Raw genomic sequence first — 13460 nt, forward strand, 5'->3', positions numbered from 1 at the left:
CTTTTCTAAAAATAAATTGAAGTGTCAAAACTTTTTTTAAAAGAAGTTCAAAATTAGTCTTTTCTACAATACATCGTTCTTTGTCAAATTTTGTCATTTGTCACTTATCTAAAATTTCAATTGTCAGATTTGGCACATATAAAAAACAAAAAAAAATTTAAAAATTGTGAAAGATTTATCAAAAAGCCTACCCTCTTTATAAAAAAAGTTAGTAAGCACCCTTGTGCTCTTAGAGAAATAAATCCATAGAGGGGACAAAGGGATTCTGATTGGCTGTTTGGCATAGCAAGGGCGTCCAAAGGGGATGGATCTCTACCCCCCCCCCCCTAAATTTTTCAAAAAATTTAATTTTTCAATTTTTTTGTCAACAGCTTTGGATTTTTTTTTCCAAAAAGTTCAATTTTTTGTGAATAGCTATGGATTTTTGAAAAAAAAAAATAGCATTTACAAACAAAGTACCCCTCCAAAAATATATATGTATACTTACAGACGCCACTGATAGGAAGGAAGTTGTACATTAGCATCTTCAGTCTGCTGTAATAAACAACAGTAGTGTAAAGTGTATTAAATTCCATAATAATTTCAATGTCAGCTAGAGGAATTAAGTTGGTAAGTTAACTTTTTATTAATCAACTATATTTAGACAAATATTGATTAAGTTTTCGTCTTTTCTCTACTTGGTTTATGATGGGTTTTTTTTTTTTTTTTTTTTTTTTAAATAATAAACTGTTGCTTCATTATGGAAATCTCTCTCACACTCTTATATTTTTTCTTATCTATGAATTATACAAATGAATGGCGTCATAATATGCAAATTTCAAAATGGATTCTCAACCTCCCTTTCCTTTCTTCTTTGATGAATTGACTTAAGTTCACTAAAACGTTTTCGTCGATAGTCTCTTGACTCTTCTTCACTGTGATATGAAGTCCGTCTAGTGAATTCTTGAGTCGATTCGTTAGAGGATATGGGGATGGGACTTTTCGGCACTGTCTCGGGATTACACTTTTTTCTTTTTAAATAAGATCGAAAGAATCGCTGTATACGAATGATGGCCCATAATTTGACACGATTCTTGCCACGGATCTGTAAATGAATATATATATATGAAAAAATGATAATTAGGGATGTTGTCTGAGTCACAAATTTTGATGTCCCATCTGGTGGAGTCCTAAATTTTAAGGACGCGTAGGAATTGGACGTAATAATAAAATAATATTTGCTAAATGGCATCAATATCAATTAGTTGTGTCATCGTCAATCAATCTTAACAGCATTTTGTACAGATATAAGTACTTAAATCTTCTAAGCACTTGAATTGTTTGCCCTTAGGGCTAATTAAAATTTACTAAACTAATTCAGTTGGTAAACTGAAATACTTTTCTATAATAGTTTTGAAATTGTACCTTTTAGAGCCTGCACGGTCAATTTGCCCAAAAATATTTTTTGGCAAAACAACTACTTTGCCGAACGAAAACTTTACTTAATGACCATCTTCCCTAACGGACACATTGGAGAATGATCACTTTGCCGAATGGACACTTCATCGAAAAAAATAATAAAATATTATTTACTACGAATTGCAATCATTAAAGGTTATTAATTAAGTATTTTCATTATGATTTTGCTTCCACAGTTGGCATCAACCCACTATTAGAACCATTGTAATAAAACTCATGACAATTTCCAAAAGCAACATTTCCAAATGCAATTTTGCCGAACAGACACTTTGCCGGGAAAAAATGTATCTTATGATTATTCATGCTAGAATAATAAGTAATAAGTAAACTAATTGAATAAAAATCTTGTCAACCGTCCAATAATTAAATAAATTGATTAGAAAGAGACAAAATATTAAAAGAAGAGAATGAGTGAATAAATTAATCAGTGCTGGGGATTCAATAGACAATCTGAATTAATCAATGGTTCAGATCCTATGTATTTGGAGTTTTTATGTACCTGATCAAGTCATCATCGACACTCCTCTATACCGAGGTTGTCTCTCATTATAATTATGAAAAAGTATATTTTTTTAATTGGAAAAATGTCTGTTGGGCAACAAGGTTTTTGGCAAAGTGCCCTGGATCAGTTCCAGAGTCCTACGCTATAAAAATTGGGACTTATCATAGGAACAAAACATGGGACAAGACTGATTTTAAGTTCAACATTATGGGCTATTTCAACACTATTGTTAATAAATCTTTTCTGATGCAATGTTTATGATGTCATGTATAGGTTCATTTCTCCCTTGTTTGGTAGTTATACAATAACAAAATGTCCTTATATTACTACATACACAAGTATCCATATCCTCACACAAAAAATGTATACTATTTTTATAGTAGAGCAACTCGTCCCCTATTGCTTTTCTTTTTTTCGTGTACATAATATGTAAGCACTAAGAATGGGATTAATCAATCCACCTGTCTTATTCTTACGTCAAGGTGTGACGCACCAACAAGATGGATTACTCTCTCTGAATTTAGCAAATTATTTTAATGTAATAAAGATATACCATAAAAGTAAAATGGTTGTGGTAGTGTCTTAATTGCCATCATTGCATTTAAAGTCAATTTTTCCTTAGTTATAATCGGAGCAATGGGTACAATGTATAAGTTTACTGTGGTATGAGGCTGAAGGAGATTACATCTCATTATGTAAAGGCCTAAGACTTATTCTTATCTCTCGGCTTTATCCCTCCCGAATTATTCATAGGAGACAAACTCACTTTCTCCTCCAGCAATTTCCTTATTGTTAAAAGGTTGCGATTATTGAATATCAACTTTCAGCTTACGTGGTCTCCGATTTTGAGATGGAAAAGAAAGTATGACGTGCGGGCAAAGTTATACAATGTACCCGGAACTAAACTCTCATATTTGATGACAATTTTTTCTACACATTTTTTTACTCATACCCAATGTATTTTGCTCTCAGCTGTCGATTCCTTTGTCTCATTTGATACCTCATGGCCATTTCATAATTTATCTTTTTGATACATCAGCAATGTAATAGATTATATTATGGGCTGAACATACGGTTGAGCAGGAGGAGAGGGCGGGAGCAAGACATAGGGTACTATTGATTAAAGTTATATTTAAAAATCAGCTGTTTATTATGTTATGAATTTGGAGGATATAATATAACATGTTTCTGCTATAGAAATGTTTCAAATATAACTATTAAGCAAGGGTAATAGAAATACAAGGTTATAGCATAACGTGTTTACGACTGATGTTTGACTTCCAACACGCTTTTAGTAGTGACGTCATAGTGGATAAGTCGTTGCGTGTTTTGTTTACATTTTCCATCGTATAAAAAAAGAAGCAATCTACATTCTTGATTCTAGTATTTGACAAGATCTTCATTTTATTAAACGACATTCAATCCCATTGAGGATCTTTCACGTCGTAGGCATGGGATGATTTGTCTAATATCTCCAAATATATTCCATTATCTTAATTCATTTTGTTTTCCTTGGAGCTTGCTCAAATCCTTCTCCAGGTATGATTCCATCTTCTTTCAATTTTCTTTTTAAAATTAGTGTCAGGAATTGAGAAATTCAGGAAATGGGAACTGCACAACCGAAAGTTTCATTGTGCGAATACATTTTACTTTTTCGGAATGGCGAATTGGTATTATTATCGTAATAATAATTATTAATAATATGTATATTGTAAAATGTAAATAAGATATAATATCATACTTCAATGATACCAAACTTTTCTCTCTTGGCCCGCAAAGTAGTCCCAGTTCTTAATTTTGGCCTTTTGTGAATTTGTATTTGTTAATCTCTCTATTCCCTATGACGTTCAAATCTCCCTCTCTTGCCCAGCAGTCGGTACGATACATCAAATTGAAAATTCTAGCAAACCCAATTATATGAATGTCTAACCTTGTATTTTCATTAACCTTGCTATAAAGAAGATTTAGTATAAAAATAGTTACAATTTTCAATATCCTGAATTCTTGATTTAATTCTTGTAACTTATGGAAAAACTTGCATATTTTTATAAACAATCAACGCTGCACTAAGACAGGTGATAAACTATAGATTATTTATTAGAGGAAGATGTTACCACAACAAATATTTGGAAAAGAAAAAAGAGTAGACGCAACAACCGTTTTTCCTTTTCTATTCTCTAAACAGTAATTAATTGAAACTATTTGCCGGCCCTTGGTTATAACATAATTATGTTATGTTTCCAAAAGGACAGGTTTACAATTTCTTGTTAATCCTTCATCGTATATATACTGGTCATCTTATTATTTCTATCAAAAGTTGTTGACAATTATATACAAGTACAATTACCTATAAAGTAATAATTATTTATTCTAACACTTTTAATAAAATATTACTTAGCAATATTATCATTAGAGATGACATGTATGTAATGAAAAAACTATGTTAAAAAATTCGGAAAGGAAAAATAGTTGTTGTTTGTGCTCTTTCTTCTTTTTAGTTAATTTTTTTATTGGGCGTTGTTGTGGTGGCTTTTCCCTCTGAAGTCAGTATTATTGCCTACTGTGGTGTAAATTGTTTTAAAAATGCATAATAAAATAAATATACATGAATTTAAATATAATTATTATATTTTCCCTGCACTAATGTCATTTTAAATGTAAAAGGTTCTCCTCTTTACAATAGTAATTCATTGTATCCCAACAAAATCATACAACCGACAAATGATATTAACAAAGGTCCTAATTCAGTTGTAGTTTAGGTCTCGCTCTCTTTTTCTCCTCGTGTTCTTTTTTTACTTATCAAAATGTCAACTCTATTTATGATACAGTATCGAATACAACACTATGTAAGATTTTAATATTATGAAAGATATGTATATATTTGGTATTAGAAAAACTGTCTTTTGAGAAAATTACCCGTTTTTTGTTCAAACTTCATGATGAAAAATAAGACATTTTAAATTCGCTTAATAAAGGGAGTACCTTCAAGTGTGAGTAATATTATTGCAATACAATTTCCTTGCATTTTTTGAAATTAAATCCAATCTTATAAGAAATGGATCGAGACGATTAGTAAGGAGGGCAAGGAATAAATAGCCTAAGGGCTATTAAAATATGTTTGAATACCTTCAGTAGTAGTGTGGGATTGCTAAAAACTAAATATCCCACTACTCTTGTGTTTGGCTTAAACTATTTTTTGATATTAGAGGGGATCCTTGTATGTATTGGATGCTTCGCCTGCGATTTTTTAGGATCCAGGGGTACCCTCAAGTACCCTGCACAACCCAAGGGCTTGGATCTAGTTTGTGGTGTTAGAAGAGTTCCTTGAATGTAGTGGATGAATTGGCGGTGGTTTTAACAATCCCAAACTCCCTCCGGGACACTGGTCAATCCGAGGGTAGGCGTAGAGTATTCAACCGATTTTTAGAGTCCATATTCCCCCTCCTCCTCCTATAATGCAATAATATTACTCACGCTTGAAAGTACTTCTTTGAGGGAGGGAACAAACAAATATGCTTAAATTATGTATATTATATATTGTTATAAATAATATTGAGCTAATTTATAATGTGTTATTATTATTAATGAAGTTTGAACAAAAGACGGGTAATTTTCCACTTTTCTCTAGGACAGTTTTCTGCTTACGTATATATATATATGTAATTTATTTTAAGAATTGTTGATAAATATCATGACGATGATAGTCTGGGAGTACTTTCGAGATAAATAACATGTGGGACTTATTTGTCCAACTACCAACTGATTTAGGACCTTTTTTCTGTTTTTTTATGGATGAAAGGTTTATGTTACAATAAAGGTAACAACGTGTACTATGATTGGTGTTTTTTAAATTAATATCTTGGAAAATAAATCACATATCACAAAAAAAAAATCTCGAAATTTAATTACATAATGTCATCTTTGACTCCTTGACTATTTAAGGTATGAAAAAATTACGGCAATTATAGTGTTAATTATTATAAGCCAAGAGCAGAAGGATCCATAGCATTTCCTTGACTCTGTTCATTCTCCCAAATCCAATGTATGTATTTCTATGTCAAGGGAGTGAAAAAAATAAATAAAGACAACGGCACTGTTTGACCCTCTGCTTAAAATGATTATCTTTTGTGTAAATCATAAAATATTATAATTATTTTAAAGTCATAATTAATTTAGTCTTTCAAGAAATACTTGCGAAAGAGAGAACGTAAAGGTTATATTACAGAGTGCAAAATATTCATAGATTCTTGATTATATTATCGTATAATAATAATTGTACGATCGACGGTTTTTAAAAGAAATTAAAAATATAATCATAAAAAGTAAAGAGTTTAAGTTCAATTTTTTGAATCATTCTTGGTTAACCATATAATAATGTTTTTATTTAAATCTAATAAAAAATTCTTTCATTTATACTTATCACCTCTGATGTGTTTCTTTGTCTATATGATCATATATAATATTGCATGCTCCTAGAGTTAGAGATACGATGTATGGAATTATATTTGAGGTTTCATTCAATTGATTGGTTTGTTTTTATTTTTAGGAATATGTACATACATCTTCAATAACCACGAGTCTGTCGGTGTATCCATACAGTTTACATAATATATCCATGTACTTCTTTGATCAATAAGAAACCGTCTAAGAAAACTTATCATTCCACAATTCTAAAATTTATCGTTTACTTATGTTGGTACCACCGGTGCCAGAATGATTTTGCAAGTGAGGGATCAAAGTATATCATGATCAGGGTTACTTGAATGAATTTTGTGAGTCGTAACAAGTATCTTCCTAGGGTTGGGGGGTGGGGAGATTTTTTGACAATCTATTTTTATAGAAATACAGAATTTGAGAGAATTATTTTTTTTAAATATGTGAAGAGTATTTTGAACGAACAACTTTTTTCATAAAAGATATATCATAAAAAATTGATCCCAATTTCGAAAATTTTGAAAGTGAAAATTATTTTGACAAGAAGGATTTTTTTTATTGATATTACTAAAAAATTCTTCAAAGTTGTAGGGAGGGGAAATTGTCCCTATGGGCCGGAGGCACTGGTTGGTAGTCATTTTCCATTGTTTGTTGTTTTTTGACAGATAAATGGTTAAATAAAATTTAAGTATTTTCTGGGATTTTTTACTATTGAAACAAATTGAAATAAAAAATGAATTATGGGGAAATTTCTTTTAAATTTGGAAAGATTGCTTATTCTACTAAAATAGCCCTTTTATACAAAATACTAAATTTTAACTCCGCGATATTCTATTATTAATAAAATACAAAGAAAAAATGAATTTAAGGAAAAATTATTTAAAAATCTTTGAAACATTGTTTTGTTTTTTTCTAAATTAGTCATTTTTACAAAACACTAAATTTTAACTCAACGATATTCTACTATTCAAAAATGCAAAGAAGTAATCAATTATTGGGAAAATTCCTGAAAACACTTTTGAAACATTGTTTATTCCACTTAAATGGCTATTTTGATCAAATTTAACTTTGTAATTTTCCTCTAATAGAAAAAGTGGAAAGAAAAAATCAATCAAGTAGAAAATTCTTGAAAAACTCATGAAAGATTGGTTAGTCTTCTAAAATAGTTATTTCAACTCGGCAATTTTCTAACATTGAAAAAAAAGAAATAATTTTTTTTTTAAACTTTAGAAATACTTTTTCTCTTTTTTTTAAATGTTCCTTTAATTGGTTAGATGGAGTTGCACTGATTAAGTATAAGTAAACGTTATAGTATTACAATTACTGGAGCATTATCAGTATTGTGTCAGTCCTTACTTATTCGGTCCAGTCTATTCCATTCTTGGGAACGGAATGTCTGTATTGAACTGATTAAATAAAAATAAATGAAGTTGAGTTGAGTCATCAAGGACCAAATTATATAAGTTTTAGGATTGATATGCAGGACTGACCTGGACCGGACCGAAACTGAACTGGATGGGACCGAAATTAATTAATATTTCGAAATATTAAAGCATGAACAATTAGTTACAAAACAAAACAAATCTGAGCTCTCTCGCTTACGTACAAGTCGAGAAAATGACACTTGAACTTAATCGACCAATTTCCGCACGCACTCTAAACAGTTGGGCGTCTCCAAGAGCACCATCTACGCCATTAGCAAGTCCAAAACATTCTATATGAAGAAAGACTCTGTCAAAAAGGCCAAATTGGATCCGGATAAGTTAAAGAAAATACCCAAGTCCAATTCTCTTAAGTCAATGAGGGCCCATACAAGAGATTTTGGGGGTTTTCATCAAACTGTCCAGAGAGATATCAAAAAATTGAGTGAAAAAAGCCTTGTGAAGGTGGACAGGCTGGTTTTGACACGAGAAATGAAAGAAACCCATCTCCTGTGTTGCAAATCTAATTTGAATAATTATTTCTAACTCTTTTTTGATACTTTTGGCCCCCTATAGCCCTGATGCCAACCTCCTCGACAACACCTTATGGGTGCATGTCGAGTGGAAGGTCTGCAGTGTCCGTCATCCAAACACTGAGGCCCTCAAAACCACTATCAGCCAGTACTGGAACGCCAAAAAAGAGGACTACATCCACAGTGGGTCCCAGCAATCTCCCGCCCCCTGGAAGCCATCATTATCTCTAAGGGCGGCTACATTAATTATCAAGAGAGCTCTGACTAGGGCTGCAGATTCGGTATATAAAATGCCCCACTTGCATTCAACGACTCCGACTCTAACACACATTATTATTTTTTTATATTTTGTTTGTCAATATAAGTATTATTGAGTCATTTTAGTTTATATACTTAAAATATATATTTAATTTAGAGTTATGGGTAGTTATTAGTTGTATGTAGTAAATAATGGTGCTATTCATAAATAAAATATTTGGAATATACGATATTTAACTACATGAACAAGAAATGAAATGGTTCAAAATCTTTTTATTGCCAATACATTCATAAGTTTTAGAAAATAATGTATGTACTCGTAACCGAGGAACGGCAATACACACAACATCGCACTGCAATGTTACACTTCACTCTGATGACATTGACTATTCAATGAATGAGAACGGCTAGTGGTTATGTTCTACCCAATATAATCATTTAGACTTCAGAAGTGTTTAGGAATTATGATTGTATGGACTAAAGAGCACGTTTGAAATTAGTGAAATAAACTTATAAATTATTTAACTTAATAAGTTTCATAAATTAATAGTACTTCATACCTATAATTTAAAACCATTTAGAAAAATAACTTTACGAATACTCAATATTACCTTTATATTATAAATAAGTTTTGTTAACATACATTGTAATACTTTATTGTAGACGAAGTCGGTAATAATTTTTCGACTGCGACTTCCCCCAAAATGGCACCCACTCCGATTCCGCAGCCCTGGCTCTGACACACATCTATTTATAATATTAATTCTTTTGAAATTCTATTGTTAATAAATAAATTAAATCTTGTTGAATTTTAAAATTCAAAGTGTTCAGATTTTCATGGACCGCTTGATATTTAGTAATTTTTAATCGAATATTTACGTATATAATTAATTGTTTTGTTCAAAAGACTTTTCTCTAAGGACTGATGCACAGAAGAGGGGCTACAACACTATAATATTGCAGCTATTATTCAATATAATCAACACAACTTCATCAAAATTGATAAATACTAATATGATTCCCTAAAATTCACATAAAGTAATGAATATTGCAAACAATCTTTGATCAAAAATACAAATTTTATATATATATACGATAAGAATTAAAAAAGTTATCTTGTTGAAACTCTAAACTCCTATTCCAAGGTAATTTCAAAATAATTTTTTTTTCTATATCTAATACTAAAATAAATTTTAATTTATATTCACGGGGAAAAAATGGATAGAGTAAAAAAAAAAAAAAATTTTAAAAACGTTATTATTATAAGCCTTCAATTGTTTATCATTGACTGAAATACATTTTATATTTTGGGGTTTCTTTTTTACCCAGTTCACTAACAGAGGGTTAAAAACCATTGAAACATTATTTATTCTTTTAAAATAGTAATTAATACATAACACTAAATTTGAATCCTGCAATTTTAAACTATTGAAAAAAGTGCAAGGAAAAAATCAATGAAGGAGAAAATTTTTAACAAACTTTAAAAAGATTGTTTGATATTCTAAAATAGTTATTTTGACTCCACGATTTTCTATTATTGGAAAAAATGTGAATAAAAAAACCAATTCCTACGAAAATTAAAAAAACATACAATAGTAGAACTTTGTAAAGCACACTAAAAGACGTCTACACTTTTTATTCTTTAAAAAAAAAACTAACAATCCAAACGTATTTGCCAATATAATAATAAATTAAAGAATCAAATGATATTAAATTAGGAAATAGAAAATAACGGGTTATTTTTTAACAAACCTTGTATATAAGTTTATGTTGGAACATCACGGAGTTATCTTCAATCACAATTCCCAAGCAACTTCAAAGGATAAACTATTTTGTGACGTAGATCAATACTTAGTCTTATGAATAGTCAATGTCATCAGTGAAAAGTCTAGCTTTGTAGTGAGAGGTTGTGTGTATTGTTGTTTCTCGTTGACGAGCCTATAAATTTTGTTTTGAAATATAGGAATGAACTAACAATAAATGAGGTAATAAATCTTTTGATTCATTTCATTTTTTGTCATTTTATATTCCAAATATTTTATGAATACCCGGCAATAGTATTAACTAGTTATATACTAATAACTCCCTATACCTATAAATTAAATCTACATTTATAGTCTCCACACTCAAATAACTCAAGTAATAGTCCATAAAATAGTGTGTTAGAGTCATAGTCGGTGATATGTAAAATATTGGAGTCGGTGTCGGACATTTTATGAACCGACTGAAATTAGTATTTTGTAGAAAGAAAATTTAATGGTCCACTCTTATTTAAAAATTGCTGTCATTTTTAATACACAAAAATAAATTATCTAAAATCGAGTGCTCAGATAATTTTTAGATATATTAGGTCTTGATTTCGTAAAGTACAACCTCACTACTGAAGAAGTACACTTTTGGGCTTTTTTTTAATTAAAAGCACTCCAGAATTAATTGTTTAATTCTGAAATTGCTGGAGGTTCTGTTGTTAGCGGGACACTCTGCAATAGTGTATTTAACTAATTTATTTTTAATTATATTATATATATATATATATATCTGCAGCCCATTATCGATATTCGTTCCTAATATAAAGATATTTATACGTTACAAATCATTCAGTAGTCTTTTTACAATAAATATAAATAAATTATATGATAAAGGAAGAACTCTAGAACTTACTCTCACGAACACAAAGGGATTTGAAAAAATATCTGGATGGTATTGCTTGACCCTAGTCTCTGTTGCAAGGAGATAATCCCAATTGAAAGCAAACGTAGTTTTCAAGTCCTTCAACATAGTTCCAGAGGTTGGACGATAGGAAACAAAGAAAAATTCTTTATTTAGATCCTCGGAGTTCTTCATTATATCCATATTGAAGTCGCCTCCAAGGAGAATAGGGAACCAGGAATTTAAGGGCCTTAACTTATTCAAATATTTAAGAACTTCCTTTAATGTATGCACCCGACTTCGTAGTGGAGTTGAATAATCGGGTCCATGCCATGAAGCACAAATCATGGAAGGGTACATGTCATTACCTAAAGAGTCTTGACTTTTCTTCTCAACTTTTGAATCCAATTTGACTATTGATAGTTTAGAATTGAATGGGTGAGTAGGGGATGATGATCCGAGAAGAAGTGAAGATTTTGAGTACTTATCGGTTTTCCAAATAACGCCAGTTATACTTTTATCTTCATCTTTCTGCAATTAAGAGAAAAAAATGAGTATAGGAACATAAGACTGAAGTAATAATTGTTGAACACAAAGAAAAGGAACAATCCTTTAATAAAACAGGGAAACATTTAATCTAATTATTAATATCTGCACAATACTTTTAACAGATAAACCAAATATTAATGAATATAAAAAGTACAATTTTGACCCATATAATTATATTTAGGATGGTACAAAAGGCCTAAAAGTAGCCAATTTCGACCACAAAATCCCCTTTTTAAAAAAATTAAAATTCCTTGGAAGGTCTCAAGCTTAGTTTAGTCCGTTTTTGATTGAAAAGGTCTCAGTGTAGTAGGCAAAAATATAGCCCCAAAGAGGGCCGATCTTATGGGCATAAAACAATTATTAGTGTAGTGTGGGTCCTCATTTGTTCGGCCCAGTCCAGTTCGGTCCTACCGGTCCTCAACTGTCAGTCCTTGGATTTTTTTCTAAAAATTTCGATGGTAAAATTAAGTTAAATAAGTTTTGCATTTAGAAAATTGCACATATCTTGTTAGAAAAAATATTCATGTTTTCAATTTAAAACGAACATATTATTATATTTTTATATAGTTACATAATTTATTAAATTATATACCAGAATAATTAAAAAAAAAAAAACACTTGTAATGACGTGAAAAGGGATCAATTGGACCTTCTTTTAGGACCGACAATTTGGACTGGACTAAACCGCGGTCCTAAATAAGAAGCAACACAAAACTTGCAAAGATGCATACATCGTCAATCTTGTTAATCTCAGAAGGATCATTACTAAATTGATGATCATAGGTGTTCGGACATATTGAGTCTAATATTTCCTTCATATCCTCGATATAAATAGAATCTTGAATAAATATCAAGTCTGGTAAGGATGATAAATATTCTTGTAAAATAGTTGTCTTGTATCCAGGGGTATGCCCAAGAATACCAAAGCCATGAGAGTTGATTGTCACTGCGTCAATTTCCTTAATACCAGAAATTACAATTGACTTTGTAGATTCTGAATTAGCTGATTGTATTGCATTGTTTTTTGGCAATTGAACGGAACTCGCCTTGGATTCCTTTTTTGCTATGAGGGATGGAACACTAAGGAACAGATTGGAATTTAAATAATGTGTAATTTGATGCTTTGTTTTATTACTTTATATTAGAGTTGATTTTAATTGGGATTTTGGATGATGGCCTTTTTGTTTCGTTCCTTTCTAAAAGAAAAGATTTCTCCTTGAAGTCAACTGGATTCAGCTCTTCGTCATCTGTAGAATCCCCATCTAAAACAAATGTTCTATTCGATAAATTATCATCACTATTCAATCTCTCAATAGACTCGTCAGATGCCGCTTTGAGACTCCCATTCTGTAAATGTGGAAACATTTCACTCTTACGGAGATATCCATTGTGGTACCTTCGATTAAAAGGTATTTTTCTTTTCGAAACAGAGTTGATGTCCTTATTAAAATGATTTATATTGTTGTTAGTAAGTGGAGGAAGTCGACTTGGGATTCCAAGTAGGGTTTGATTTTTTATTTTAGTACGAATAATCTCTTCTCGTAGTTTACTTGCTTTGTTTTCTCTCAGCATAAAAGTCCTACTTTGTGACATACTGAGGATAAATATAAAAATATATTCACGGAAAGTCAATCCGTAGTAAACGAGAACAAATTT

At 30.6% G+C, this 13460-nt stretch overlaps 1 protein-coding gene across 1 annotated transcript; it reads right to left on the minus strand.

Annotated features, from left to right (window-relative positions):
- Positions 1-692: 692 nt before the first annotated feature.
- On the minus strand, positions 693-13460 carry LOC121116620 (uncharacterized). Its single transcript, XM_040710882.2, has 4 exons — positions 12940-13460; positions 12536-12884; positions 11268-11786; positions 693-1084 (listed from the first exon to the last, which is right to left on the minus strand). Exons 1-4 carry the CDS (start codon positions 13395-13397, stop codon positions 818-820), a joined length of 1593 nt encoding a protein of 530 aa, XP_040566816.2. The 5' UTR covers positions 13398-13460; the 3' UTR covers positions 693-817.

This window comes from Lepeophtheirus salmonis, chromosome 4 (genome assembly GCF_016086655.4).
Source record: "Lepeophtheirus salmonis chromosome 4, UVic_Lsal_1.4, whole genome shotgun sequence".
NCBI classification, from domain to species: domain Eukaryota; kingdom Metazoa; phylum Arthropoda; class Copepoda; order Siphonostomatoida; family Caligidae; genus Lepeophtheirus; species Lepeophtheirus salmonis.

Coding starts and splice junctions, on each gene's coding strand:
- LOC121116620 (XM_040710882.2), bottom strand. CDS start 13,397: ATGTCACAAAGTAGGACTTTTATGCTGAGAGAAAACAAAGCAAGTAAA. Junction 12,885..12,939: donor AAAATCAACTCTAATATAAA/GTAATAAAACAA, acceptor TCTGTTCCTTAG/TGTTCCATCCCTCATAGCAA. Junction 11,787..12,535: donor AGATTAACAAGATTGACGAT/GTATGCATCTTT, acceptor TCTTAATTGCAG/AAAGATGAAGATAAAAGTAT.